At 37.7% G+C, this 26,218-nt stretch overlaps 1 protein-coding gene across 1 annotated transcript in view; it reads right to left on the bottom strand.

Moving 5' to 3' along the window:
* The window catches only part of ap1g1 (adaptor related protein complex 1 subunit gamma 1), a 207,609-nt gene that overhangs the window by 60,389 nt on the left and 121,002 nt on the right, over positions 1–26,218 (bottom strand). The window contains exons 10-14 of the mRNA XM_028809775.2: positions 19,293–19,348; positions 19,049–19,162; positions 11,769–11,909; positions 11,374–11,428; positions 7,580–7,702 (exon numbers count right to left, since the gene is read on the bottom strand). Coding sequence (XP_028665608.1) covers positions 7,580–7,702; positions 11,374–11,428; positions 11,769–11,909; positions 19,049–19,162; positions 19,293–19,348 — 489 coding nt within the window. The remainder of the gene's footprint in view (positions 1–7,579; positions 7,703–11,373; positions 11,429–11,768; positions 11,910–19,048; positions 19,163–19,292; positions 19,349–26,218) is intronic.

The following is a 26,218-nucleotide window of genomic DNA, read 5'->3' as shown; positions in this document are numbered from 1 at the left end:
GTTGATGGGTGATACAAGGAACAAGGAACATTATAAATGCGCAGGGCACAGTACTACTTGGCCACGACCCTGCCTGACTGCTGTGTCTGTGTATAGGAGAGTGGCAGATCCCGCTACAATAAATAGCTGCGCTGTTGCGGTTTCAAGCTGAATAAAGCTGGTGCAAGACGGGGACTCGCACGTCACAGCACACGCACGCGTGCACACACACACACACACAGAGTCACAATGCTGTAGTAAACAGTATACGCTCGTACGGATGTTGCCTATATGAGTGAAGCACGCCGACTCAGATGGAGAATAGGAGACGATTGCCCACAATCCCACAGCGAGACAGAGAGAGAACAACCATCAGCTCAGTTGTGATCACATGACGCTCAGCAGACAAAGCGTATACATACTACTCGTATTGCAAGACCTCGTGTCAGAGGGGGACACTTTTACATTTTTTTGTGCACTGGGTGGTTCCATTAGGCACCCACTGTTGGGACTGGGGGGTGAGAAGTTAAAAGGCTGTCTGTACTTATTAATGGTATTTGCTGTCTTGCAAGGGAGTCACTGCTTTGAAGTCTGGCCTTAGAGAATGTTTGTATTTACCTGGCTTGGAAATATTGGTTCCTAATCAGGATATCTGTACTTATTAATGTTTGGTAACCATACATTTTGTCAACTTGTGTTTTTATTAATTGTTAAACCCAGGCAATTTAGATGTGCCATTGATTAAACTGTTTGTCCAGGACTGACAACAGCAGGGGCTGAAGTAAATATAAACTCCTGGCCAGCAGAAGGCAGAAGGGAGAGTCCACAGGAAACGCTGCCAAGACACTCGGACAGGGCACAGGGGCTCGCAGGCAGACAAGGGTACCTGGCTGGCACGACATGAGGCACAAGGACGGCAACATTTACTTCCAGGGAGGAAGAGACAGCTCCACAAGGAGACGCCAGTTGTGGGTCCAGCGAAAGAGGGAAGCAGCATGAGAGGACCAAGCGAAGCTGACAGACGAGGAATGAGGCGTGCCTAGGTCTCAGCCACACAAGGAGCCCAGAGTGGAAGAAAAAGGAACAACGAAGAGACACTGACAGGGAGTCAACAATTTGACACAACTTCTGCCGGGGAACAGAGTGCATCCATGAACAATTAAGTGTTGGGGTAACACACTGCCCAAACTGGACTCTGCACCACCAAAGGTTGTATCCTCCAATTCTTGTTTTTACGGACTTTGAGAGTGTGGACTGTGTTATTTCCTTTTAAAAAAAGAAAGTAATTCCTGATATGTTTAGGTTCTGTTATGTTCGTTTATCTTTTTAATGTACCTTATATTGTCTTGTACAATAGAACTTACTGATAGATAGATAGATAGATAGATAGATACTGTTGCCTTTTTCTGAAATTACTGTTGTGTCTTTCATTGTGTGTTTACTCACCGCCCAATTTAAAGAAACCTGTGTGCTATTATTGGTAAATTTCAGGAGTTCCCAGTCTCTTAATAAAACTGGGTGGCGTAGTCGGATATTTTAATGGTGTCTATGTTAGATTACCTATTAGTGTGACCAGACACCTGTGACACTCGCTCGTTTATCAAGTCAAAATTTATTAAAAATTTTAGCTTGTCTTGCAAAACACTCGTAAACCAAGTTACTCACAAACCGAGGTTCCCCTGTACTTGCTTTAAACGTGCGACTATGTGTTGTTAAGTTGTGTCTGGGGCTCTGCTGCAACCCCTAGTGGTCACATGAGGAAAAAAATAAACACAAAATACACAATAAGAATATCTCAGACTCTAAACTACAGTTTTAATACAGAACTTTTTTCTAATTGTATCCAGCTGTGATGTGCTATATTTTTTTGTTGCATTATTATTTTTTTAATCTTTATGCTAGCAAAGGCAAGGCTGAACAAGACTTGACTTAGACTTGAGCAGTTGTTGACAAATGCAGATAAGCAGTGTTCTGCACTAAGTAGATGAATGAACACACCAAGCCTTCTGGTAATGACCATATTTTATATATAAATGTACTTGGAAGGGTCTGAAAACTTAAACAAGTAGCAATTTAAAATATCTGCAGACAAAAATGTCTAAAAAAAGCATTTTTTTCACCTTGTAACTATGTAATAAAAATATAAATTTGAACAAGATATTTACATAATATTTGAAAACCATCAACCTTTAAATTTCATGAACATTTCTACTAGGCAATATATCCATGCATTGGAATATATCACATGATAAATGCACTGGCACCCTCTCCGAGGCAATCGCACGACAAGGTAGAATTCAACCTCTTGTGACCCTGAACTGAAGGTGTTTTTTTTTTTTTTTTGCTAATGAAACTTTTATGCTTTTATTAAACATGCTTACTGGACATAATCAAGAATCATGATTTTTTTTTTCTATTAACATAACGTGAAAATAAGAAAACCACAAAAATACTGTGCAAAATATTAAAGAAAAAGAAATAAATAGGGACATCTGTCTGAAAGTCAGTGATCAAATGGTGGAGACTGAACAACAGTGACAAGAAGAACAGACTTAGGGAAGTGGATCACAAAGCATCCTTTGTGATGACCCAGGTCATCTCTGGATTATACGTAGGACTGCAACACAGAATATTCCAAGAGATAACATAAATAAATGGATTTGATAGAATGTTAAACTGTTAATGAAATGTTGTATGATTTATTAACTATGCCTCTTTTGCTTTCAATATTTAAGTGATATATTAAGGCTCAAGAATGAATACCTTGGGTAAACATACCTGCACAAACTCTATTGTGATGGCCCATTACGAAAATGTCATAATGGTAGAAACAACATGTAGTTTAAATTTAAAATAGTATTTACAAAGAATATTTACTTAATATGTATTTATTTAAGCTGTATGAGAAGTAGTATGTTTTATGGTAGTTAAATCAAATCATGGAGCAAACCGGGAAAGAACAGAGAATGATCAGACAGATGTTTGGAGTATCATGAAATGAGAGATGAGTGTAGAGTTTACAGAAAGATCTGATGTGGAGATGGTGGATATTATGCTGAGGAAAAACAGATTAAGGGAATGTGGCGAGAAAGAAGTGGCCCACCAAGATGGAGTTGGAGGAGATGAAATGGCAAATTATCATTAAGACATGTTTTTAAATGTGCAACTGACTAACATGAGTAAAACTGGAAAATGGAAGGGACACCACGAATGATGATGGTGTGTGACAAAGTGACATGATTTGAAGAATGAAACACTGTCATATGTACTGTATTATTATGTTACATGTTTACTCTGTGCACTATTATATACACAAGCTGTTTTCCTACACAATAGGTGTGAAGTCACCAACTCACAGAAGACCAGAAGTGGGCTAATTGATATAGGCACTCACCCCATTCTCCACCACCCCCCAATCTACTATCAGAAGGATATTTTAGAATAAGTTGGGAAAAGTGGGTGAAAGCTGATGCCATGACTTGCATTGGACAGACAGCTTTTGCAATAGTGCTCACACATTTTTATATAAGCTAAACTCTACAGTAATGCTAAGTATTTGGTTGCAAATTCACTGCACACAATAACTATACAACATGTGATTTACTGATATTAACAAGAATAACCCTTAACTTCTATGCCAAACAAAATTATAGAAATAATACAGTACACAGAACAACAGCCAGTATGGATTTATGAGATGAAGACCCTTGTCAAAGCAATGTGTTCAGACTTAACAGAATGGGCAACTGTAGTACTAGACAAAAACAAAGCAAATGACATAAATTACTTATGTTTTGGTAAATCCTTTGAAAAACAGAAGCTATTGGCATCAAATCTAATTTGCAAAACTGGATTTTGAGTTGTTTAATTATCCAGATACAAAGAGTGCAGATAAGAGCAGAATTTACCACATATGGTGGTGCCATCAGTGGATTCCCTCAGATTTCTGTCACACAATCAAACTCTTTCATTTACATTAATGATATGGAGTCTGGTATGGTAATACATTTCAAATACTTGTAAAATGCAAAATTTTGAAAGTGTATACTACATGCAGGCAAAAAGACAATTTCAGCATAGGTGATGCTATTTTATAAGACACAACCTCAGGAAAGAATTTAGGGATTAATGTTGATGTAATATTGATAAACTATGTAAAGAAACAATAAAAAGGCAAGTTAAATGTAATATTTTAAAAAACATTAAAAAAATCAATGGATACTATGATTAGACTGCATAATGCTCTCATGAGATTATATTTCACTTTGTGCAGTTCTGGTCACCATATTACAAAAAAGGACACAGCAGCACTAGATGGTGCACAGAAGACAACAACCAAGTGCAATCCACAACCAACTATGTGGGCCTAACCCAAATCTTCACAACTCTCTAAAGTACTGATAAGGTTAATGCATTAGAATTATTTTACTTAAACTGTGTGTATCATGCTCTCTAGACAGTGGAGGAAATTAAGCATTAAGACTTTAGCTCAAAAAAATTTCTGTTCCGGGAATCATGTGACTCTAGAATAAACTAGAACAAACTGATTTGTGTGTAAATTTTACAACTAAAATATTTCTGGATGAGATACTACAAACAACAAAACTATTTGCTAACTGAACAAGTTTGATGGACTTGATGGTCTCCTCGTGTTTCTTGAACTTATGTTTTTTTTTTTTCTTCCGAGGTGTTTTTGCACAGCCTTTGAGTTGCTGTTTAATGAACATTCTGATTTCAGTTTTCCTTTTACAAAACTGAGTATATTTATATCTATATTTACTTCAGCAGATAAATTTTGCTAATTAAAGAACACACTTTCTCCCTGGTGACATCCCTGTTTGTTTTGCAAATTGTTTTAGACTATTGTCTAGCACAAAAATGAAAGGCCATCTTGTGAGGCCAAATGCTTGTACGTTTATGTAAACCAAAACAAAAAAAGATAATTCTCGTCCATACATCTATTCACTCATAGGCATCTAAACATGCCCAAGACATGGTACATTAAACAAAACAACTGGATCCTTTGGAAATGTATTTCTTTCTCTGAAAATATATCTTGCTATTACAGTAGACAATCTGCTGACTTACAGTGGGGCAAAAAAGTATTTAGTCAGCAACCAATTGTGCAAGGTCTCCCACTTAAAAAGATGAGAGAGGCCTATAATTTTCATCATAGGTATACCTCAACTATGAGAGAGAAAATGAGAAAAAAAAATCCAGAAAATCACATTGTCTGATTTTTGAAGAATTTATTTGCAAATTATGGTGGAAAAAAAGTATTTGGTCAATAACAAAAGTTCATCTCAATACTTTGTTATATACCCTTTGTTGGCAATGACAGAGGTCAAACGTTTTCTGTAAGTCTTCACAAGGTTTTCAAACACTATTGCTGGTATTTTGGCCCATTCCTCCATGCAGATCTCCTCTAGAGCAGTGATGTTTTGGGGCTGTCGCTGGGCAACACGGACTTTCAACTCCCTCCAAAGATTTTCTATGTAGTTGAGATGTGGAGACTGGCTAGGCCACTCCAGGACCTTGAAATGCTTCTTACGAAGCCACTCTTTCGTTACCCGGGCCGTGTGTTTGGGATCATTGTCATGCTGAAAGACCCAGCCACGTTTCATCTTCAATGCCCTTGCTGATGGAAGGAGGTTTTCACTCAAAATCTGACGATATATGGCCCCATTCATTCTTTCCTTTACACGGATCAGTTATCCTGGTCCCTTTGCAGAAAAACAGCCCCAAAGCATGATGTTTCCACCCCCCATGCTTTACAGTAGGTATGGTGTTCTTTGGATGCAACTCAGCATTCTTTCTCCTCCAAACACGATGAGTAGAGTTTTTACCAAAAAGTTCTATTTTGGTTTCATTCCTCTTCTGGATCATCCAAATGCTCTCTAGCAAACTTCAGACGGGCCTGCACATGTACTGGCTTAAGCAGGGGGACACGTCTGGCACTATAGGATTTGAGTCCCTGGCGGCGTAGTGTGTTACGGATGGTAGCCTTTGTTACTTTGGTCCCAGCTCTCTGCAGGTCATTCATTAGGTCCCCTGTGTGGTTCTGGGATTTTTGCTCACCGTTCTTGTGATCATTTTGAACTCACGGGGTGAGATCTTGCATGGAGCCCAGATCGAGGGAGATTAGCAGTGGTCTTGTATGTCTTCCATTTTCTAATAATTGCTCCCACAGTTGATTTCTTCACACCAAGCTGCTTACCTATTGCAGATTCAGTCTTCCCAGCCTGGTGCAGGTCTACAATTTTGTTTCTGGTGTCCTTTGACAGCTCTTTGGTCTTGGCCATAGTGGAGTTTGGAGTGTGACTGTTTGAGGTTGTGGACAGGTGTCTTTTATATTGATAACGAGTTCAAACAGGTGCCATTAATACAGGTAATGAGTGGAGGACAGAGGAGCCTCTTACAGGAGAAGTTACAGGTCTGTGAGAGCCAGAAATCTTGCTTGTTTGTAAGTGACCAAATACTTATTTTCCACCATAATTTGCAAATAAATTCTTTAAAAATCAGACAATGTGATTTTCTGGATTTTTTTTCTCATTTTGTCTCTCATAGTTGAGGTATACCTATGATGAAAATTACAGGCCTCTCTCATCTTTTTAAGTGGGAGAACTTGCACAATTGGTGGCTGACTAAATACTTTTTTGCCCCACTGTATCCTCATACATAAAAAAACTTTAATTTAACCATTTTATTACTGATTTTAACAACAGTTAAAAGTTTCTTCCCCCTCATACATCTGAAGTAAATAAATGTATCTATATACTGTATATATATCTATATATATGTGTATATACATATACGCACAGTATTTCACAAAATATTGTACACCCCTCACATTTTTGTAAATATTTTATTATATCTTTTCATGGGACAACACACAGCCATTAATGTCTAAACTGCTGGAGAGTTCTTTGAGGGTGTGAGAGCGATAACACCAAATTTAACACACCTGCTCCCCATTCACACCTGAGACCTTGTAACACTAATGAGTCACATGACACCGGGGAGGGAAAAATGGCTAATTGGGCACAATTTGGACATTTTTCACTTAGGGGTGTACTCCCTTTTAGTTGCCAGCAGTTTAGACATTAATGGCTGTGTGTTGAGTTATTTTGAGGGGACAGCAAATTTACACTCAAATAGTACAAGCTGCAGCCAATAGCTAAAAACACCAGTTTTTCTTTTTCAAGGCATTAAAATGATTTGATTTTGACATTCTAAACCTCTGCCCTATTGTTCAGTTATTTTACCCTCATAAAAGTTGTTTGTGTGTCTTTCAAGGTCAACTCTGAAGCCTTTTAACTGAATTAGATGGACTACATGGATTGCAAAGGTAGACACCAAAGGTGCACACAGTTAATATATTATTCTAAGACAAATTATTTATGCTCAGAAATATGAAATTGTCATTTAATACCTTTCCTTCATAATCATCACTTAATCCTAATATCAAATTGTTTGTGCATAACAGAAAAACATTAAAATTCTGATTTCAATGTGAAACAAAACTAAAAATGTCTGAAGGTGATTAGAAATGTTTTTTAAACTGGTAAGAGTTGTGCCTTATCACACACTCACAACTTACCTGTGAGATATCCTCTAACAGTGCTTTGTAAAGTCTCTGTACTGTATAAGAGTGCATCTCTACACTGTTCGTAATAAGCTGTATTAGGTTCGGCACTGCATCATCTCTTACATAACTCCCAGCCTAGAAAAAAAAAGTACTCTAATGAGTGAATCCACACATGCAAATCAAATGTATACAAGGAATACAGATCTGAAATGAACAATAAAGAGGAGACATGGCAAACAAGTATTAACTCAAATAACCAACCAAACAGACACACATAAATACAAAGCAGAAAGAGCTGCAGCGTGAGACAAGGCACAAAACTATGGAGTACGTTAATTTGAATCAGTAACAGCAAGAGACAGTGTTTTAAGGCCAGACAGAAAGAATCTCTCACATATTCTTCTGCTGCCTATCAGAGGGAAAGAGGTACAGTATAAGAAAGAACAAGGATGAGAAAAAGACAACTTATTGATAACCGATCACATCATTTGGAATGAAAACCAGGAGACCATCAATAGAAGCATGGCTAACCACAGTGTAATAAATACATAAAAAATATGCACAAAGACTAACAAATTAATCTCTCAATATGCCCTAATTAGCAACATAAATTAAGCAAATAGATTTTGTCTTGTTGTGTCTTAAATCCCTGCATTCATCACTTTTTAATGTACAAGGACAATAAACATGAAAACAAGGAATATACAAAATATCCTAAAAAGCACAGAATACACAGCCTGTTTGCTTACTTTAGTGAAAACAAAGTTATTACCTAGTATTACTTAGTGAACAAGACCATATTTCCCCATTTTGTGTGTTTATTTCAAGCCTGTTTCTACACTGTCGAACCATTTCATGGATGATCATGTTTCAAAGTAATCATAGCAAGATAAACAAAGGATTGTTTACTTGTTAATTAGGCTAATGAGCTAGTGTGATGTGAACAAGAACAGGAAAATTGCACTTTGAGCATTACATATGAATGGTCCATAAGGAGATCAGTATGTCACTAATTTTTAAATACAACACAACTCTATAGAAACCCAAACTCAAGAAATAATCCGATTATATAGAAAGAGCCGTTCATGTAGTAAGTTCAGAGTCAAAAAACAACTCCATGTAAAATATATATGACTACTAGAGTTAACTGGCTTCGGCCCTGAAACTTCGTAAGCCAATGGGCTTCAATTAGAGTGCAGCTGGTTAATTGAATATATCAGAAGAACCATGTAAGTAATAGAGTACTTTTATGTATATATGATATTTGTATTTTTCTTTACCAGATACTACTATTATTAGTTTACTGGAGCTCCATCATCTGGAATATGTTAGAATTGGGCATGAGTAAAATATTCCTGTCAGAAATCTATTCCTGCTTTTCCTGACTGACTGACCTTAGCTTATGTTGATGGTCACTGCTAAACATAATTTTATAGAAACTGTATTCATTTGAATTTAAACAGGCAATTAGCACACATAATGGGAATTTTATTATAAATATAATTTAACCCTGTAGCACATCCTGTAAAAATGATAGCTACAATAAGATTTCCAATAACATTTCAATTTGTAATCTTTTACCATTAAAATGTTTTGGAGGTTTTAAATCAAAAGTAGTATACAGTGGAACCTCGGTTCACGAACGTCTCGGTACACGTACAACTCAGTTTACTACCAAAAAGTTCGCCAAACTTTTGCCTCAGTTCATGACCACACACTCGGTATATGAACAAGCCAGGTTCCCTTTCGGTTTGTACATGTTCAGTCTCTCCAAGTGCATTTCCTGTGCAGCGAGCAAGAGAGAGCGCGACACACACACACACACACACACACACACAGGCAGCGCGAGAGAGAAGCAGCAGGAGAGACAGAGGCACACACACAGGCAGCGGGAGACAGAGAGAGCCGCGCACACACACAGGAGCACACAAGAGAGGCGCGCGCACACACACAGGAGCACTCTAGAGAGACACACACACAGGCGCTCCAGGCTCGCAAAAGAGAGACTCACGCGCACGCACACAGGCGCGGGAGAGAGCCGCGCACACACACAGGAGCACACGAGAGAGGCGCGCACACACACAGGAGCGCGCTAGAGAGACACACACAGGCGCTCCAGGCTCGCAAAAGAGAGACGCAAGCACACACACACACAGGCGCGAGAGAGAGAGAGCGAGCGAGGGACGCATAAGGTAGAGAAGGCTTGTTTTTGTTTTCAGTTCTATCTACAGTGATCGGTTCGTAGCCTGCATGGTTACTTTTCTTGGTGGTTTATTAAATTATGGATTTTTCAAATGTTCATTTTTTCCCCATGTGCTTAAAACTCATTAAAAAAAGGGTTTTTAGCGAGCGGTTCCTAGCACTATAGCGCGAACTATTGCAGTGTTAGTTTTCTCTGTTGTTCAAGGTTTTCTCAGTGTTATTCAATGTTTTTACATTTAGTTTACCATTACGCTGTGCATTCTATAATTAACTATATTTGTGCTTAAAAACTAAAAAATATATATATTTACATACAGTTCGTATGGTCTGGAACGGATTAATTGTATTTACATACAATCCTATGGGAGAAATTGCTTCGGTGAACCGAGGTTCCACTGTACACTGAATTGTGGTTTCCTTTATTTCTGTCTTATTACATTCAGCATTGACTTATACAAGCTGCACATTTACGTGCCCATAAATGGAATTGAATGATTTAATTGGGGTGCACAATTATGACAAAATTAACATAAATTATTGCCTTTGATATGGTTATTAAGATTATTAGTTTTAATTAACAGTACAATAAAAATGTACTTTGTCTTGCCCACTATATATCCTGTATATTCTTTGAAAAGAGTATAGAATAACCATCATTATGTAAGGAACCAATTAAAAAATTAATAATGATTTGTTAAATGCTGGATTATTTGAATTTTGTTTAAATTTAGTGCTGAACAATGTTTCTGTTTTATTTGTTACAATAAAGATACAGCACACTTATAAAATTTGTTACTGTTTTTAATACAATAAATTACAAATAAAAAAATCATCAAATAAAAAAAACAAAGTAAAAACCATATGTCAGCAAATTTTCTTTTTTCTATAACTGCACCAAATTTCAATCAAATCCATCAAGGCATTTTTCAGATTTTGGGGTACTTAGTTTTTCATAAAATATTGATGTATCTAAATACCGTTTCTTACAGTACCTACCATCCTAGATGAACCATCATGCCAAACTTTAGCTTTTTAACTAAATGGAAAATTGAAGTTTTGTTGATGAGTGAGTGAATGTGTCAGTCAGCTCTTCATTACAAATAGATTGTTCCATATTAACAAATACTGTAACTGCTGTATAAACTAATACCCTCTGCTTCCCTACTCTTATCAGAAAAAAAATTGCTTAGTTAAGTACATCAAGACACTAATATTTTAGTAATAAGTTTTAAAAAATGAATAAAATTAAATGGGGCATAGTGTTTGCACTCTGGATTCTGTGATGGGCAAACACTGCCCCCTCCCACACACCCACCAAGGTTGGGATTGTCTTGCTCTTGATGATGTTGAGATAAGATCTGGGAAATTTGTGACAATGAGTTAGATTAAGTAGTTTTTGATATGTTAAGTTACAGAAAGAAGTTTTACAAACTCCTCTACTTACTTCAGCTAATATCACAGTTTACTGCAGAAGAAAGTTCATATAAAAAAAGTATTAACCAAAAGCATTAAAACATTTTCACAATACTGTTTTCAAGCATTATACACACAATCTAAAAATGTATCATGACATGAAGTAAAAATTTGAATAAGCAGAAACATACCGTGGTTAGAACTCTCATAATAGTGTCTATATGCCATCGCTTTGAGGGAGCATACCTGGAAAAGAGGCATTAAAAAAAAAAACAAAAACATACTTACTATATATAAATGTTGTGTTTCTAAAACTGTAAAAATGATGCTTTGAAAATGTACAAACAGGCGAGCTATGCTGCACTTCATACCATGAACTGAAGCTCACCACAAATCACCATAGGTAGAACTGCTCTTAGTGATGTGTGTCAAAAATAGAAAATTTTTAAATGACATTTTCCTAAACAGTAACAAATAAATGAATAGATGCAGGCTAGATTATACAACAGTTAAGCTTCTTTGATAAAACATTTCTACTGCTTACAAGGAAGAGCATACAGTAGTTGCTCAAATATAAGATTATTACTTCTCTGCTGCAAGGAAGACCCCAGATGCACAATCTGCTTTGAATTCTGGATCACACGAGTCCAGGAAATACAGTAGCTCCTTCATCATACCACGAATATTATTCCCATTCACAAGAGCAAAACTCAGTTCCATGGCACGTCTATTAAACACAAATGCAATAATTATTAGAACTCAAGAAAGAGCATCTTTTTCAATCATATTAAATAACAGCAGCAATATTAGTAGAAAATTATGAATTCTTTTCAATTTCATTTTAATAATGCACAAATATACAAAAGAGATTTGAAACAATTGTGAAATATTAAATTACTCCAAATCAGACAGTGAAATTAAGTCCAACACTACAGAGTAGTTATAATAAAAAACCTACTAGTTTACAGAAAAAGTAAAAAAAAACAAGTACACTGAACCCTAACTACACAAGGTTTATAATATATCCACACTGGTGAAAGCAGCCCTGGTAACACCACAAGTAAGAAAAGGTCAACATTCAACATCTAAACTATACATCATAAGGGAAATAAAGTGGCAAGATGGCTGCCTGCCATGACTTTAGGGAGGTCAGGTTGGGAAGCATGCACTGGTACAGTGCGTTGCCACACCCACCAACCCCCAAGGCAGACACACAGTCCAATCCCACCATTCGGAAAAGACCATCTATCTGCCGCAGCCAGGTGGGCATGGGACATAGGCGTCCCCTTGGCCTGGTCCAGCTACTCAGTTAATTAATCGTGAGGATCCTGCAAGCCGGATCACCCTCAAGGAATCGCACCACATGACTGTAGTACCATAACTGACACTCCCTCACAATGCAGGTAATGTACTTCATTCGGGAATGCATGAGCAACCACTCATTTGACACAGTCAAACCAGCAGCACCTAAGGATTCTCTGAAGACAAATGTACTGAAGGAGTCCAGTCTTCGTTTCAGGTCACTAGATATCATCCATGTCTCGCAACCACAGACTTGGACCTTAATCCTTTTGCAAAGATATTGGGAGCATCACACTCCCCTTTCCAGTGACCTCATGACCCCCTATGTTTTCCCAATCTGTCTACTGACTTCATAGGAACAGTCACTAGAGACATGAATGTCGCTGTCAAGGTAAGTAAACTTCGTAAAAGTGAAATTTAGGGAAGCTGTACAAAAAAAATACTAAGTTAATAAAGTCTACTAAAGTGAAATGAAAAAAACAAGATTCAACCAAGATTTTTCAGTCCACCATGTATACAAAAAAAACATTTATCACTATATCATCCCGCTAGGTCATCAAGTATGTGTATAGAAAAGTGTAACCAACTAAATGCATTATGACAAGTCAAGGTAAACAGATGGATTTGTAAATCATATTTTGAAAGAACTGTACCACTCTTGCAGTAAACACCAGCAGCACTGGGAGGAACGCAAAACAGATGCTTATCTAATGCAGATTTAAAAAAAAAAAAAAAGTGTGGGTGTTATTTAAAAAAAATTTTTTTTGTAACATGCTAAAATGTTGTCTGTGTAAAATGATCTACAATATCTATTTGTTAATTTTATTTCTAGTACTAGGGTGTTGTACCGTGTTAGCCATTATGAATGTAGAAAAAAGCCAAGCAAAATGACACCTTTTATTGGCTAACTAAAAAGATTACAATATGCAAGCTTTCGAGGCAACTCACGCCCCTCCTTCAGGCAAGATGTTTACAATAATACTTTATAAACTTATTGCCCCTTTACTAGATACTGAACAGTAAAGTTCAATCTAAAACTACAAATTCAAATTTAAAACTCTTTTATCAATTTGTAAAAACTTCAAAAGAAAAATCCATACTACATCCAAAATATCAAAAACCTTTACTGGCAAACATTTGAATAACAGAACGATGCACTTCAATAATCAACTGAAACACATGTAGTGCTTACAGTGGGTATAGAAAAGAATCACCCCCTTCGAAATATTCCAATTTTTTTTTGTTTTACAGCCTTAAATGAAAACACACAAACCAGTATTTTTTCCAGCTTTACTTATTCAATGCAATCTATAACATCCAAGTGAAAGATATCACAGCTATAGTTCAGAAGAATTTAAAAAAATAAACAAGAAATACTGAGATTAATAAAGGATCACCCCCCTCCTAAACAATATTTGTAAACTCAATCAGGTGCAAGTAACCACCATTTCCATTGAAGATCATGGTTACTGGCTTCCACCTATGATCAACTATAATCAGTGTGCTTAGTGAAGCATAAAAACAGCTGTTCCTGAAGTGCAACTGACAGCAAACAACTGATTATGGGTGGCAAGCGACTTTCAAAAGATCTCAGGGATAGAGTTGTGGACAGACATAAGGCAGGAGATGGATAGAAAAAAATCTCAAAGGTTTTATCAATCCCAAGGAGCACAGTACAGTCCATAATAATGAAGTGGCAAGTGTTTGGTACTACTAGGACCCTCCCTGGATCCAGCCGTCCCTCAAAACTGGATGGAAGAGCAAGGAGGAAACTAGTAAGAGAGATTACCATGAGGCCAATGGCCACTTTGAAGGAGTTACAGGATGTTATGGCAAAGAGTGGTCATTGCGTGCATGTGACACCAATTTCACAAGCGCTCCAAAATTGTGGCTTGTTCGGGAGGGTCGCAAGGAAAAAGCCACTTCTCAAGAAAGGCCACATTAAGGCTCATTTGAGCTTTGCCAAAATGCACCTTGAAGATTCTGATGCCAAGTGGAAAAAGGTCTTATGGTCAGATGAGACCAAAATCAAACTATCTGGCCTCAATACCAAATGGTACACCTGGCGGAAATCCAATGCAGCTCACCATCCACAACACACCATACCTACAGTAAAGCATGGAGGTGGCAGCATCCTATTGTGGGGGTGTTTCAATGCCGCAGGGCCTGGTAGAAGGAAAAATGGATGGAGCAATATACCATCAAATTCTTGAGGAAAACCTGCTACCCTCTGCCAGTAAGTTGAATATGGACAGAATGTTCACCTTTCAACACGACACACACAGCAAAATTGACCACACAGTGGCTGAAGGAGAAAAAAGTGAATGTCCTCGTGTGGCCCTGTCAGAGCCCAGACCTAATATAATATGCAGCAAAATTTTTAAAGCTGAACTTGCATTTTGAAATTATGATTGTCTAAAGCAGTAAATTTAAAAACAACTCCAGGCGGGCTGCCATGTGCCTTTCACTAAGGACTGGCTTCCGTCTGGCCACTCTACCATACAGGCCTGATTGGTGGATTGCTGCAGAGATGGTTGTGGCTTCCGTCTGGCCACTCTACCATACAGGCCTGATTGGTGGATTGCTGCAGAGATGGTTGTCATTCTGGAAGGTTCTCCTCTCTCCACAGAGGACCTCTGGAGCTCTGACAAGAGACCATCGGGTTCTTGGTCACCTCCCTGACTAAGGCCCTTCTCCCCCGATTGCTCAGTTTAGATGGCCGGCCAGCTCTAGGAAGAGTCCTGGTGGTTTCGAACTTCTTCCACTTGATGATGGGGACCACTATGCTCATTGGGACCTTCAAAGCAGCAGAAATTTTTCTGTAACCTTTCCCAGATTTGTGCCTCGAGACAATTCTGTCTCGGGAGGTCTACAGACAATTCCTTTGACTTCATGCTTGATTTGTGCTCTGACATGAACTGTCAACTGTGGGACCTTCTATAGACAGGTGTGTGCCTTTCCAAATCATGTCCAATCAACTGAATTTACCACAGGTGGACTCCAATGAAGCTGCAGAAACATCTCAAGGATGATCAGGGGAAACAGGATGCACCTGAGCTCAATTTTGAGCTTCATGGCAAAGGCTGTGAATACTTATGTACATGTGCTTTCTCAATTTTTTTATTTTTAATAAATTTGCAAAAATCTCAAGTAAACTTTTTTCATGTTGTCATTATGGGGTGTTGTGTGTAGAATTCTGAGGAAAAAAATGAATTTAATCCATTTTGGAATAAGGCTATAACATAACAAAATGTGGAAAAAGTGATGCGCTGTGAATACTTTCCGGATGCACTGTACACATAAACAATAAACATGAACCTGAATATGAGCAGTATTAATCTCCCTTTGCCTCTTACAATGTACAATTAAAACTCTTATATGGCTCCTCATTTTCTGTTGCAATGTCCTAAGAAAGGAGATGAAGGAACAAATACATGGTTATATTTAGTGAACAGCAAACATTGCTGAGTTTGCTTTGCCAAAAGTTCCCCGAAATCAAAGAAATGTTCGCAATAATTCACCAAACTTGGCGAACTGCATTAAAGTCAATGGGGAAGGACTAGCTAAACTAGATTTGACTGGATTATAATGTTTCAGTTGTCTTTAAAGTGTTCCTGAGGGCTAGGGAATCATCCGCCAACTATACTGGACCGATTATTGTGGTCAAACAGGTAACCTGAGCTGTGTGGCTGCATTGCGAACTACTGCACCACAGTGCCTCCATGATATCAAAGAAGAAAGTACGCAATTATAGATTTGTTTAAACAAAGCAGAAATGCCAAAATCGTAGTCAATATGTAGGTCTTTTAAAGGCAGAAAATTTAAAGTGACGTGTCATGATTGAAGCCGCTGACTCATTCTATTATCTTTAGAGTCGCGCTGAAGGCTCTCCAAACTGTCTGTGCTGATGCTTTGCACTTTTTCTTCGATCAAAAAGATAGAAACATCTTGTAAGTAGTAATAAACCATTTGTTGTTATTATTAATTCATAGAGTCTCCTGTGTGGGGTGTGTAAGGCTCCTTCAAAGCTTGTTATTTTATTTTCACTTGGCTAATTATCATGCATGCATAAGGCACATGCCTCCTTTTATACTGACATGGCAATCGAAAAATCAACCTGCACATTGGCAAAAAATCTTGAACAAACTTTCTGGTTAATGATTCATACCATTCCATTTATTAACTTATGGTTTTAGCATCTCGGTTCTGGCAACAGCCTGTATTTGCTTAATGGCTTTTAACATTACTCAGATGGTTTTACTGTCTAGTGTTTGATAATGACAGGCCTGTTTAAAACCAACTGCACATTTGCTCACAAACCGTGTTGACGGCTGGCAATTCAAAGACGTCAGAAGAAACTTCAAAAAAAAAAAAACTTATACTCATATATAAGTAGGGTCTTGAACCCCGAAACATCGATCATAAAATCAGATCCCGACTTGTATGCCCATTCAAAAATGCGACACTTATTATTTAATTTTTTTACATCTTCTTGCTGCTATCCAATCTTGCACCAGTTTCTCAGACACATCGAATTTTGCTACAGTAGCTCAGTTACCAATTTCTTTCGCCACTTCAACGACACTTAATTTAAAACCTGCTTCATATTTTGTTCTGATCGAACACTCTATCATAGATAAGGGATGCTCTTACGATAAAGGTGTATGAGGGTGCGAGATACAAAAAACACAAAAACAATAGCCTGGGTATTACCATGTGGTCACATAGGCACTATACATAGAAAAAAAAAAAAAGGCAGTGTGCTCCATGGTTGCTCTCGCAGGTAGGCATTAGCATATCATAATCTCTTGGACCAATAGCATGAGTTTTCCGCATTCGACTTATATGACCGACATTATAAAATACCTGAATTTATATGGTAAAATCAAGCCCCAACTTATCCGTGGGAGAACTTAAACATGAGTATATATGGTAGGTGGACTCTATGTAGCAGTCTAGTCAAGCAATTAGGATACTTCTAATTGACACAAATTTTAAAATCATACCTTTGTTATAATACATTACAATTTCACAAGCAGAGATAACTCATTATTTATGCTGCATGCGTTTCATTATTGCAGCCAAAAAGGTGACCTGAGCTGTGCGGAACCATTGCACCACCGTGCCTCCATGAAACCAAAGACGAATGAATGCAGTCAGAAACACGCAATCATATATTTCATCAAAACAAAGCAGAAATGCCGAAATTGTTGTCAAAAGTCAGAAAAAATATGTAGGTCTTTTAAAGGCAGAAAATTCAAAGTGGCGTGTCATGATTAAAACCACTGGCTCATTCAATTTTTGAAGTTGCGCTGAAGGCTCTCTAATCTGAGTGTTGATGCTTTACACTTTTTATTTTATCAAAAACATAGAAACATCTTGAAAATAGTAATAAATCTTTAGTTATTATTACTATTTCATAGAGTCTCCTCTGTTCTAGGGGCATGTCAGGCTCCTTCAAGGTTTGTTTTCACTCTCGCAGCACCACATGCCTAATTATATCATTCATGCATAGGGCACATGCCTCCTTCTCTTATGTTGACATGCAACTCGAAGACTGAACTACACATTTGGCTACAAGCACAGATAACTCGTACTACCGAGTCTATAATGCAAATGATCAGCATTATATACCTGAGGGACAGTCCCATCAATGTTGGCTGTTAAAGCTCCAAAGGACGTTGCACTGGCCCCACAAAGCATTATGGGACACTGCTATAAAAATAAATAAACATTTCTCCTAAACCAGTCAAATTATCAGTAAATAATTCAACAAACAAGGGTGAATGCAATAAACTCGCTGCAAATAACAATTTGGCAAAATTTGCTGTTAAACACTGTATTTTTATTGCCAAGGGTTCAGGGAAACCAAGTTTGACATGTAACAAAAAATATTTCATGAGCAAATAAGAATGCTACTCAGAGTGAGTAGAATGAAAAATCAGCAGCAATGCCACAATTTAAATTATCAAACCAATGCTACCTCCTTTGTACTTCAGCAAACTAACCTATCTCAGTTCAAAAAGCAACAGAGTTTTAAGATATATTTTTTGACAAATTCTCAGGAATTTTTGAAGTCTTGTGTCTACTATATTCATGCCTACTGGCAAAAAGGAAAAGCCATTATACTACTGAAAGGCTAACCTAGCTAAATACAGCAGCTGCTGTGTGCAGGAATCTAGATAATTTCTAAGAAGAGAACCAGCTAACATTATTGCCCTGAAATTTAAAATTCTTACAATACCATCTTACCTCTATAGTCCATTGTTTAGTCTGTTGGTGAAATGTATTCTGTCAAATTCATGTACTTCAAATTATGTATTACTTCTGAGCCAGTCCAATAAGAACAATGCACCTTAAACATCTTTATATTTTTGCAACACAAAGTATTTTATATATAGTGCAACATGAACAATTCTGCTTATTTTGAATGTATAAAATGGAAAGTAAAAATACATTTAAAAAAATAAAATTAATTGATTAATCAAAATATTAATCAATCAATTAATTATACAAATAGTTGATTACTGTACCCTTAATAAATATATTAACCATTTTATTTACCTCTTTATTGATACATCTAAATCTTTTAAACAATCAACAATAGTGCTCCGATGTCTCTGTACAGCATTGTGGTCAGTCTGTACCGTCTTCAATAGTGATGTCAATGCAACATACCTAAAAGGTTATTTATAAAGGACAAGGAAATGAAAATCTGTTACTGAACTCTGCTGCATGCTAAGAACTGCTAATACAACTTTACTGCATATCCTGCTTTTTTATTAAAAAGATACAAAAGATAACTCACCTAATGTTTTTGTCGTTATTTAATAAGAAACGCCCCAAGATGTTAATAGCTAAGACCTAGTGAAGAAAAACACATGCAGTAAGATGCACAATCATAAATCCAATATACTGTAAATGCAGACACTTATAAAGAAAAGGATTCTAAGATTTTTAATTTTTTTTTTATATTTTTAATAAAAAAACTACACTTTTGTTTCACTACAACAACAGTACAGAATAAGAAATAGAGGATTATATTAAGTCACCAGCTAGCAAGGTAAATACGATAGTTTCTCTAATTTATATATATATATACCTATATATATAGTGAAAGATGCCCTGAACACAGAAACAGATGGACTCAAAATATCCCAAAACACACATGCAAAACACACACGCTTTTATTTACACATATATATATACATATATATACATATATACACACACATATATATATACACACATATATACACACACACACACACATATATATACACACATATATACACACACACACACACACACATATACACACATATATACACACACACACACACACACATATACACACATATATACACACACACACATATACACACATATATATATATATATATATATATATATATATATATATATATATATATATATATATATATATATATATACACAGGTACTCGTCGACGTACGACCTATGCAAGTTACGACTGTTCGACTTTACGACGCGGTCGACAGTTTTCCCCCGCCAGCTGTTGGCAGTGCCAGTTTCCCGCACTCTCAAGTCTTGCTACGCAGCAGTAAAAATATACGCAGCAGTGTTGCCCCACGTGTGTTTGTGTCTTGTTGTTTTGGCAATTTTCGATAATAATATAACCCTAACATGTCTACCAAGAGGAAATTGTCTCTGTGCACTCCTCAGCCTGCCAAAAAGGAAAGAAAGGCCATTGATCTAGACACCAAAATGATGATAATAAAACAGTATGAAGGAGGAAAGAAAGTGAATGCGATCGCATGTGATATGAAGTTATCACACTCTACTGTGTCGACTATTTTAAAGGACAAAAATAGAATTCGTGAAGCTGTGAAAGGTTCTGCACCTTTGCAATCAACAGTGATTACGAAGCAACGTACCGGGCCCATCCATGAAATGGAGAAATTGTTAAACATTTGGATGGAAGATCAGATTCAAAAGCGGACGCCGTTAAGCCTCTTTACAGTACAGTCGAAGGCTAGAAGCCTGTTTGTGACTTTAAAGGAACGCGCTGGAGAAGACTACAGTCAAGAATTTGTGGCAAGTACTGGTTGGTTTAAGAGGTTTAAGAAAAGATTCCAGTTGCATAATGTTCGAGTGACTGGAGAAGCAGCAAGTGCGGATGAGGAAGGAGCTAGTAAATTTGTCGACAGTTTAAACGAAATAATTAAGGCTGAGGGTTATCTCGCAGAGCAGATTTTTAATGTGGATGAAACAGGGTTATATTGGAAGCAGATGCCAGGACGCACTTACATCCACAAAGAAGCCAAAAGCATGCCAGGATTTAAAGCACACAAGGATAGACTGACTCTGCTGCTTGGCGGGAATATCGCGGGGTTCAAGCTGAAGCCCTTCTTAATTTATCATTCCGAAAATCCACGTGCATTTAAGAATGTCAACAAGCACACTTTGCCAGTTTATTATAGGTCAAACCGTAATGCCTGGATGAACCAGGCTTTATTTGAGGATTGGTTCAGTAATTGTTTCATTCATCAAGTGCGTGAGTACTGTTTGGAGAGAGGAATTCCCTTCAAAATTTTACTGTTGCTCGATAATGCGCCTGGACATCCACGTCACTTAGCTGATCTCTATCCCAATGTGAAAGTGTTTTTTTTGCCCCCAAACACTACTCCACTTATTCAACCGATGGACCAAGGTGTGATTGCTACATTAAAGGCAAACTATCTCAGATCTGCCTTCGCCCAAGCCATAGCTGCAATAGATGCCGACCCGGAACTATCACTACGCGACTTTTGGAAACAGTATAATATTCTTAAGTGTATAAAGAATCTTGCTACCGCGTGGGACTCTGTGACGGAAAAGTGTATGAATGGCGTATGGAAGAAGTGTGTTAAGCGTTATGTAAATACTTTCGCTGGATTTAACAGTGAACAAGAACTTGATGAGATTCGTGAAGAAATAGTGAAACTGTCAAAAGACCTTTCATTGGAATGTGAAATGGAAGATGTCGAGGAGTTGCTAGACCGGGAATCAGGTGAACTTACGAATGAAGAGCTAATAGAATTGGAAGAAGAAAGAGTGGCGGAAGAAGAAACAAGAGAATTGGAGAAAGACGAAGAGGAGGAGGTGCCACAACGAATGTTCACCACAAAGGGATTGTCAGAAGGTTTATCTCTACTGAATAAACTCCTCACTCATTTTGAAAAAATGGACCCAAATATTGAACGATTTGCGAGGATTGAACGGATGGCACGCGACACATTTCGTCCTTATTGCGAAATTTATGAAGAGAAAAAAAACAAACAATTCAGACGAAGCTTACTATGTTTATGAAAAGAGCAACTCCTCCCATCACCCCGCCCGCAGCCACGACTGATGAAGGTGATATCGACAACCCGCAGCCAAGCACCAGTGGTGCCAGGAATTAAATGTACAGTACAGTATTTATTTTGTACGTTTTCCACATATTAAACAAATTGTACTGTAGTATGCTGTGTTTGTCTTAGAAAGTAAGAAAATGTTGATAAAATATTACTTTAAAATGGTTACAATATCATTACCCAGTCTAATATTCTTACCTTAATTTAACATAGGCCGACTTACGTCCAGATCAACTTACAACCAGTCAGTCGGAACCAGTCGCGGTCGTAAGTCGACGAGTACCTGTATATATATATATATATATATACAGTAATCCCTCACCTATCGCGGGGGTTACGTTCCAGAGCCCCCCCGCGATAGGTGAAATCCGCGAAGTAGCGACCTATATTTATTTTATTATTTATACATATTTTAAGGCTTTATAAACCCTTCCCACACTCTTATAAACCTTTCTCACTCTCTTGTTAACCTTTCCCACACTCTTATAAACACTTCCTATGCTCTTAAACACTTTCTACATTCTTAAACACCTCAGACCAACACTGCACACTGCCTGCACGCAGCGATCAGACGTCAATGTGTCTGCACTCGCTTTGTGAAGGGGGGCAGCTGAACTCACGCTGAGCAGAAATGGACTTTGTGCTGCTTCTGCCAAAATGCCTGCTTGTCGCTCTGCTCGAGGAGTGTGTGTGTGTGTGTGTGTGAGAGCTGAACGCACCTTCGCTCAAACCCCCCCTCCCCGGAAGCGCAGTTCGCATTGTCAAGGGGGTGGGGAGCTGAATGAACGCTAAGGAGAAGTGGACTTTGTGCTGGCTTTGTGCTGCTTGTCGCTCTGCGTGTCAATAATTTAAAAGCCTGTACAATCAGGCTTTTAGGTGTACATCACCAATTTTCCTGTCTCACTGTCTTGTCTTGCGTGAAGTTAAAATGTTTTATAATAGTGAGATGTTACTCATATCCTTAGCCCGACATCCACATATCATATGTGTTAACAAAGTGTGTTTTATAAGTTTACATGTGTTTAAAGCATGTGGGATGGGTATTTTAAGGCTTAAACTAAAAAAATGTTTATTTATATGGTCTTTCTATATCACGGATTTTCTCCTGTTGCTGATGGGTCTGGAACATAACTTCCGCGATAGGCGGGCAATCACTTGTATTTAAAAATCCGCGAAGTCGTGAATCCGCGAAAAGTGAACCGCGAAGTAGCGAGGGATTACTGTACATATACATATATACATATACATATACATATATATATATATACAGTGGTGTGAAAAACTATTTGCCCCCTTCCTGATTTCTTATTCTTTTGCATGTTTGTCATACAAAATGTTTCTGATCATCAAACACATTTAACCATTAGTCAAATATAACACAAGTAAACACAAAATGCAGTTTGTAAATGGTGGTTTTAATTATTTAGGGAGAAAAAAAAATCCAAACCTACATGGCCCTTTGTTATGAGTGTTGCTGTCATATATATATATATATATATATATATATACATATATATATATATATATATATATACATATATATATATATATATATATACATATAATATATATATATATATACATATATATATGACAGCAACACTCATAACAATGACAACACAATTACATTGACAATCATGTTACGTTATTTTTAAAATGTTTCCTTTACTTTTTCATAACCTCTTTAACACACTACTTCTCCGCTGCGAAGCGCTGGTATTTTGCTATACATATATATATATATCTGTATGTGTATATATATATATATATACATATATATATATGTGTATGTGTATATATATATATATATATGTGTGTATATATCTATACTAATTAATAAAAGGCAAAGCCCTCACTGACTCACTGACTGACTGACTGACTGACTGACTGACTCACTCATCACTAATTGTCCAACTTCCCGTGTAGGTGGAAGGCTAAAATTTGGCAGGCTGATTCCTTACAGCTTACTTACAAAAGTTAGGCAGGTTTCATTTCGAAATTCAGCGCGTAATGGTCATAACTGGAACCTCATTTTTGACAATATACTGTAATGGACGGCAGCTTGATGGCCGTGGGAGGCGGAGTTGAGTGTCACGTCATCACGCCTCCCACGTAATCCCGTGAAAAGACTGTGAACTGAGTAAGGAGAAATGAAGGAAGAGCCGCAAACAGCGAAGAACAAAAAATTAATTAAACAACTGAGAAGGGAGCGAGTGAAGCATACAAGCATCTTCATAAGGGAAACAAAGCACGGTGTAAAACGTAAGTTTAAATTAAGTTTATTGAAACGCTCCCGTTGCGGATTGCAATTACATATTCGCGAGATAAAAGAACTCAGTAGGGAGAAATGAAGGAAGATCTGCAAACAGCGAAGATCAAAAAATTCATTAAACAATTGAGAAGGGAGCGAAACAATAAGAAGCCAGCGAGTGAAGCATACAAGCATGTTCATAAGGGAAACAAAGCACGGTGTAAAACGTAAGTTTAAATTAAGTTTATAGAAACGCTCCCACTGCGGATTGCAATAACATATTCGCGAGATAAAAGTTTAATGAGAAGACACGAGGTATAAACGAACCACACGCCGTAGCGCAACTTTAGAGGCAACAGTTTCAACCATTCTATGATCTGCTTCTCGCAACTTAAAGACGGCACATGGCGGATGTTAGCCGACTTGCTGACCGCAACGTTAGGGGCTTCAACTCTGGCGCTGACGATAGAAATTCGATTCCCGAGAGGGGATGAAGTGAGTGTGTATGCCTGATGAGCCCAGAATTAGGGAGAAACACGTGTCGCATACTCTTTGCATTATTTGAAAGTAAACTATTAAAACCATTCTATGATCAGCTTCTGGGAACAGAAAGAGGGCACGTGGCGGATGTAAGGCGACTTCCTGACCAACCACAAGTGTTACCTGGCAGGTAACCACCCATACAGTCAGATTGTGATTCAGAAAACGAATGCCATGAATGTAATTACCACGATCTACATACTGTCAAATAAACGAAACACACGCCGTAGCGCGACAGCTGTGAAAAGCGAGGTTCAGAAAAAAACAGATCCTTAACAAATTGTTATTGGTATACTGTATTTTTGATCCGTTTAAAAAGGTTTTCTTTTCTTAAAAAATTAAAAGCATTACTTCGCCGCAACGAAGCGCGAGAATTTGGCTATATATATCTGCTTCTCACACTTAAAAGAGGGCACGTGGCGGATTTTAGACGACTTCATGACCAAACATAACTGTTACCTGCCACGTAGGGTTACCACTTTTAATACAAAAAAATAAGGGACGCATACTGCAGCGGGTGCCACATCCCAGTGCCAACACTTTCCAGACTGTACTTAAAAGACCCGCCCTCCTCACTGGACAGTTAAAAAGACCAATCAAACTAACGATGACGTCAAGTATTACCCAATCAAAACTACGAAAGGAGGCATCTTCATAAAATGCGTGTGGGATGATTTGCATGAGACGCTGCTTTAAAAAAAATGATAAAAAAACTACGGGATAAATCCCGTCCCGTATTGATTCAAAACGGGACGCGCAATTTCATTCTCAAAAACGGGACGATTCCGTATTTTAAAGGACGGGTGGCAACCCTACAGTGCCAGGTAACCACCCATACAATCAGATTGTGATTCAGACTAGGAATGCAATGAATGTAATTACCCCGATCTACATACAAGGCGAAAGTCTTGCAACATTCAAAGATGATGGTTTGGGATAAGTACACCATAGAACATAAAAGAGCTTATGAAGCCTTGAACCAAAAAAAGCAAGATCTCAGAGATCGTAAAAAAAAAAAAAGGAGGTAATGTCGTTTTACTCGCTGTAGATTTTAGTCAAACATTACCAGTTATTCCACAAGGGAGACCAGCAGATGAACTCAACGCGTGTTTAAAATCCATGCTTCTCCCACGCTCGGTTATATGTCGCGTGTTCTCGGGTAGGTACAGCAAAAAATGTATACATTTAAGCATGTAATGGGCAAACAAAAAATGAGGTATACCCGAAGGCACTGCAGTAGTACTTAATGTTACTTTACTTCTTAAATGTTAATGTTTTACTGTTTAATAATTTATACGGTTCTTGTATGTTGTTCAAATTCTTTTATCAAAATACCAGTGACAGCGCAATGCACGATAACATGGAGTGAATACACCATACGCATCCGCCCACGGCCGCCCTGGTGTGCGCAGATAGGAGTTGATTCTACAATAAAATAAAGATAAAACCCCAGGATTGTTTCCTGCCCTGTGCCCTGTGTTGGCTGGGATTGGCTCCAGCAGACCCCCGTGACCCTGTGTTCGGATTCAGCGGGTTGGAAAATGGATGGATGGATTTTACTGTTT

Source organism: Erpetoichthys calabaricus, chromosome 9 (genome assembly GCF_900747795.2).
Source record: "Erpetoichthys calabaricus chromosome 9, fErpCal1.3, whole genome shotgun sequence".
In the NCBI taxonomy this organism is placed as follows: Eukaryota; Metazoa; Chordata; class Cladistia; order Polypteriformes; family Polypteridae; genus Erpetoichthys; species Erpetoichthys calabaricus.
This window is presented reverse-complemented; position numbering and strand designations above follow the sequence as displayed.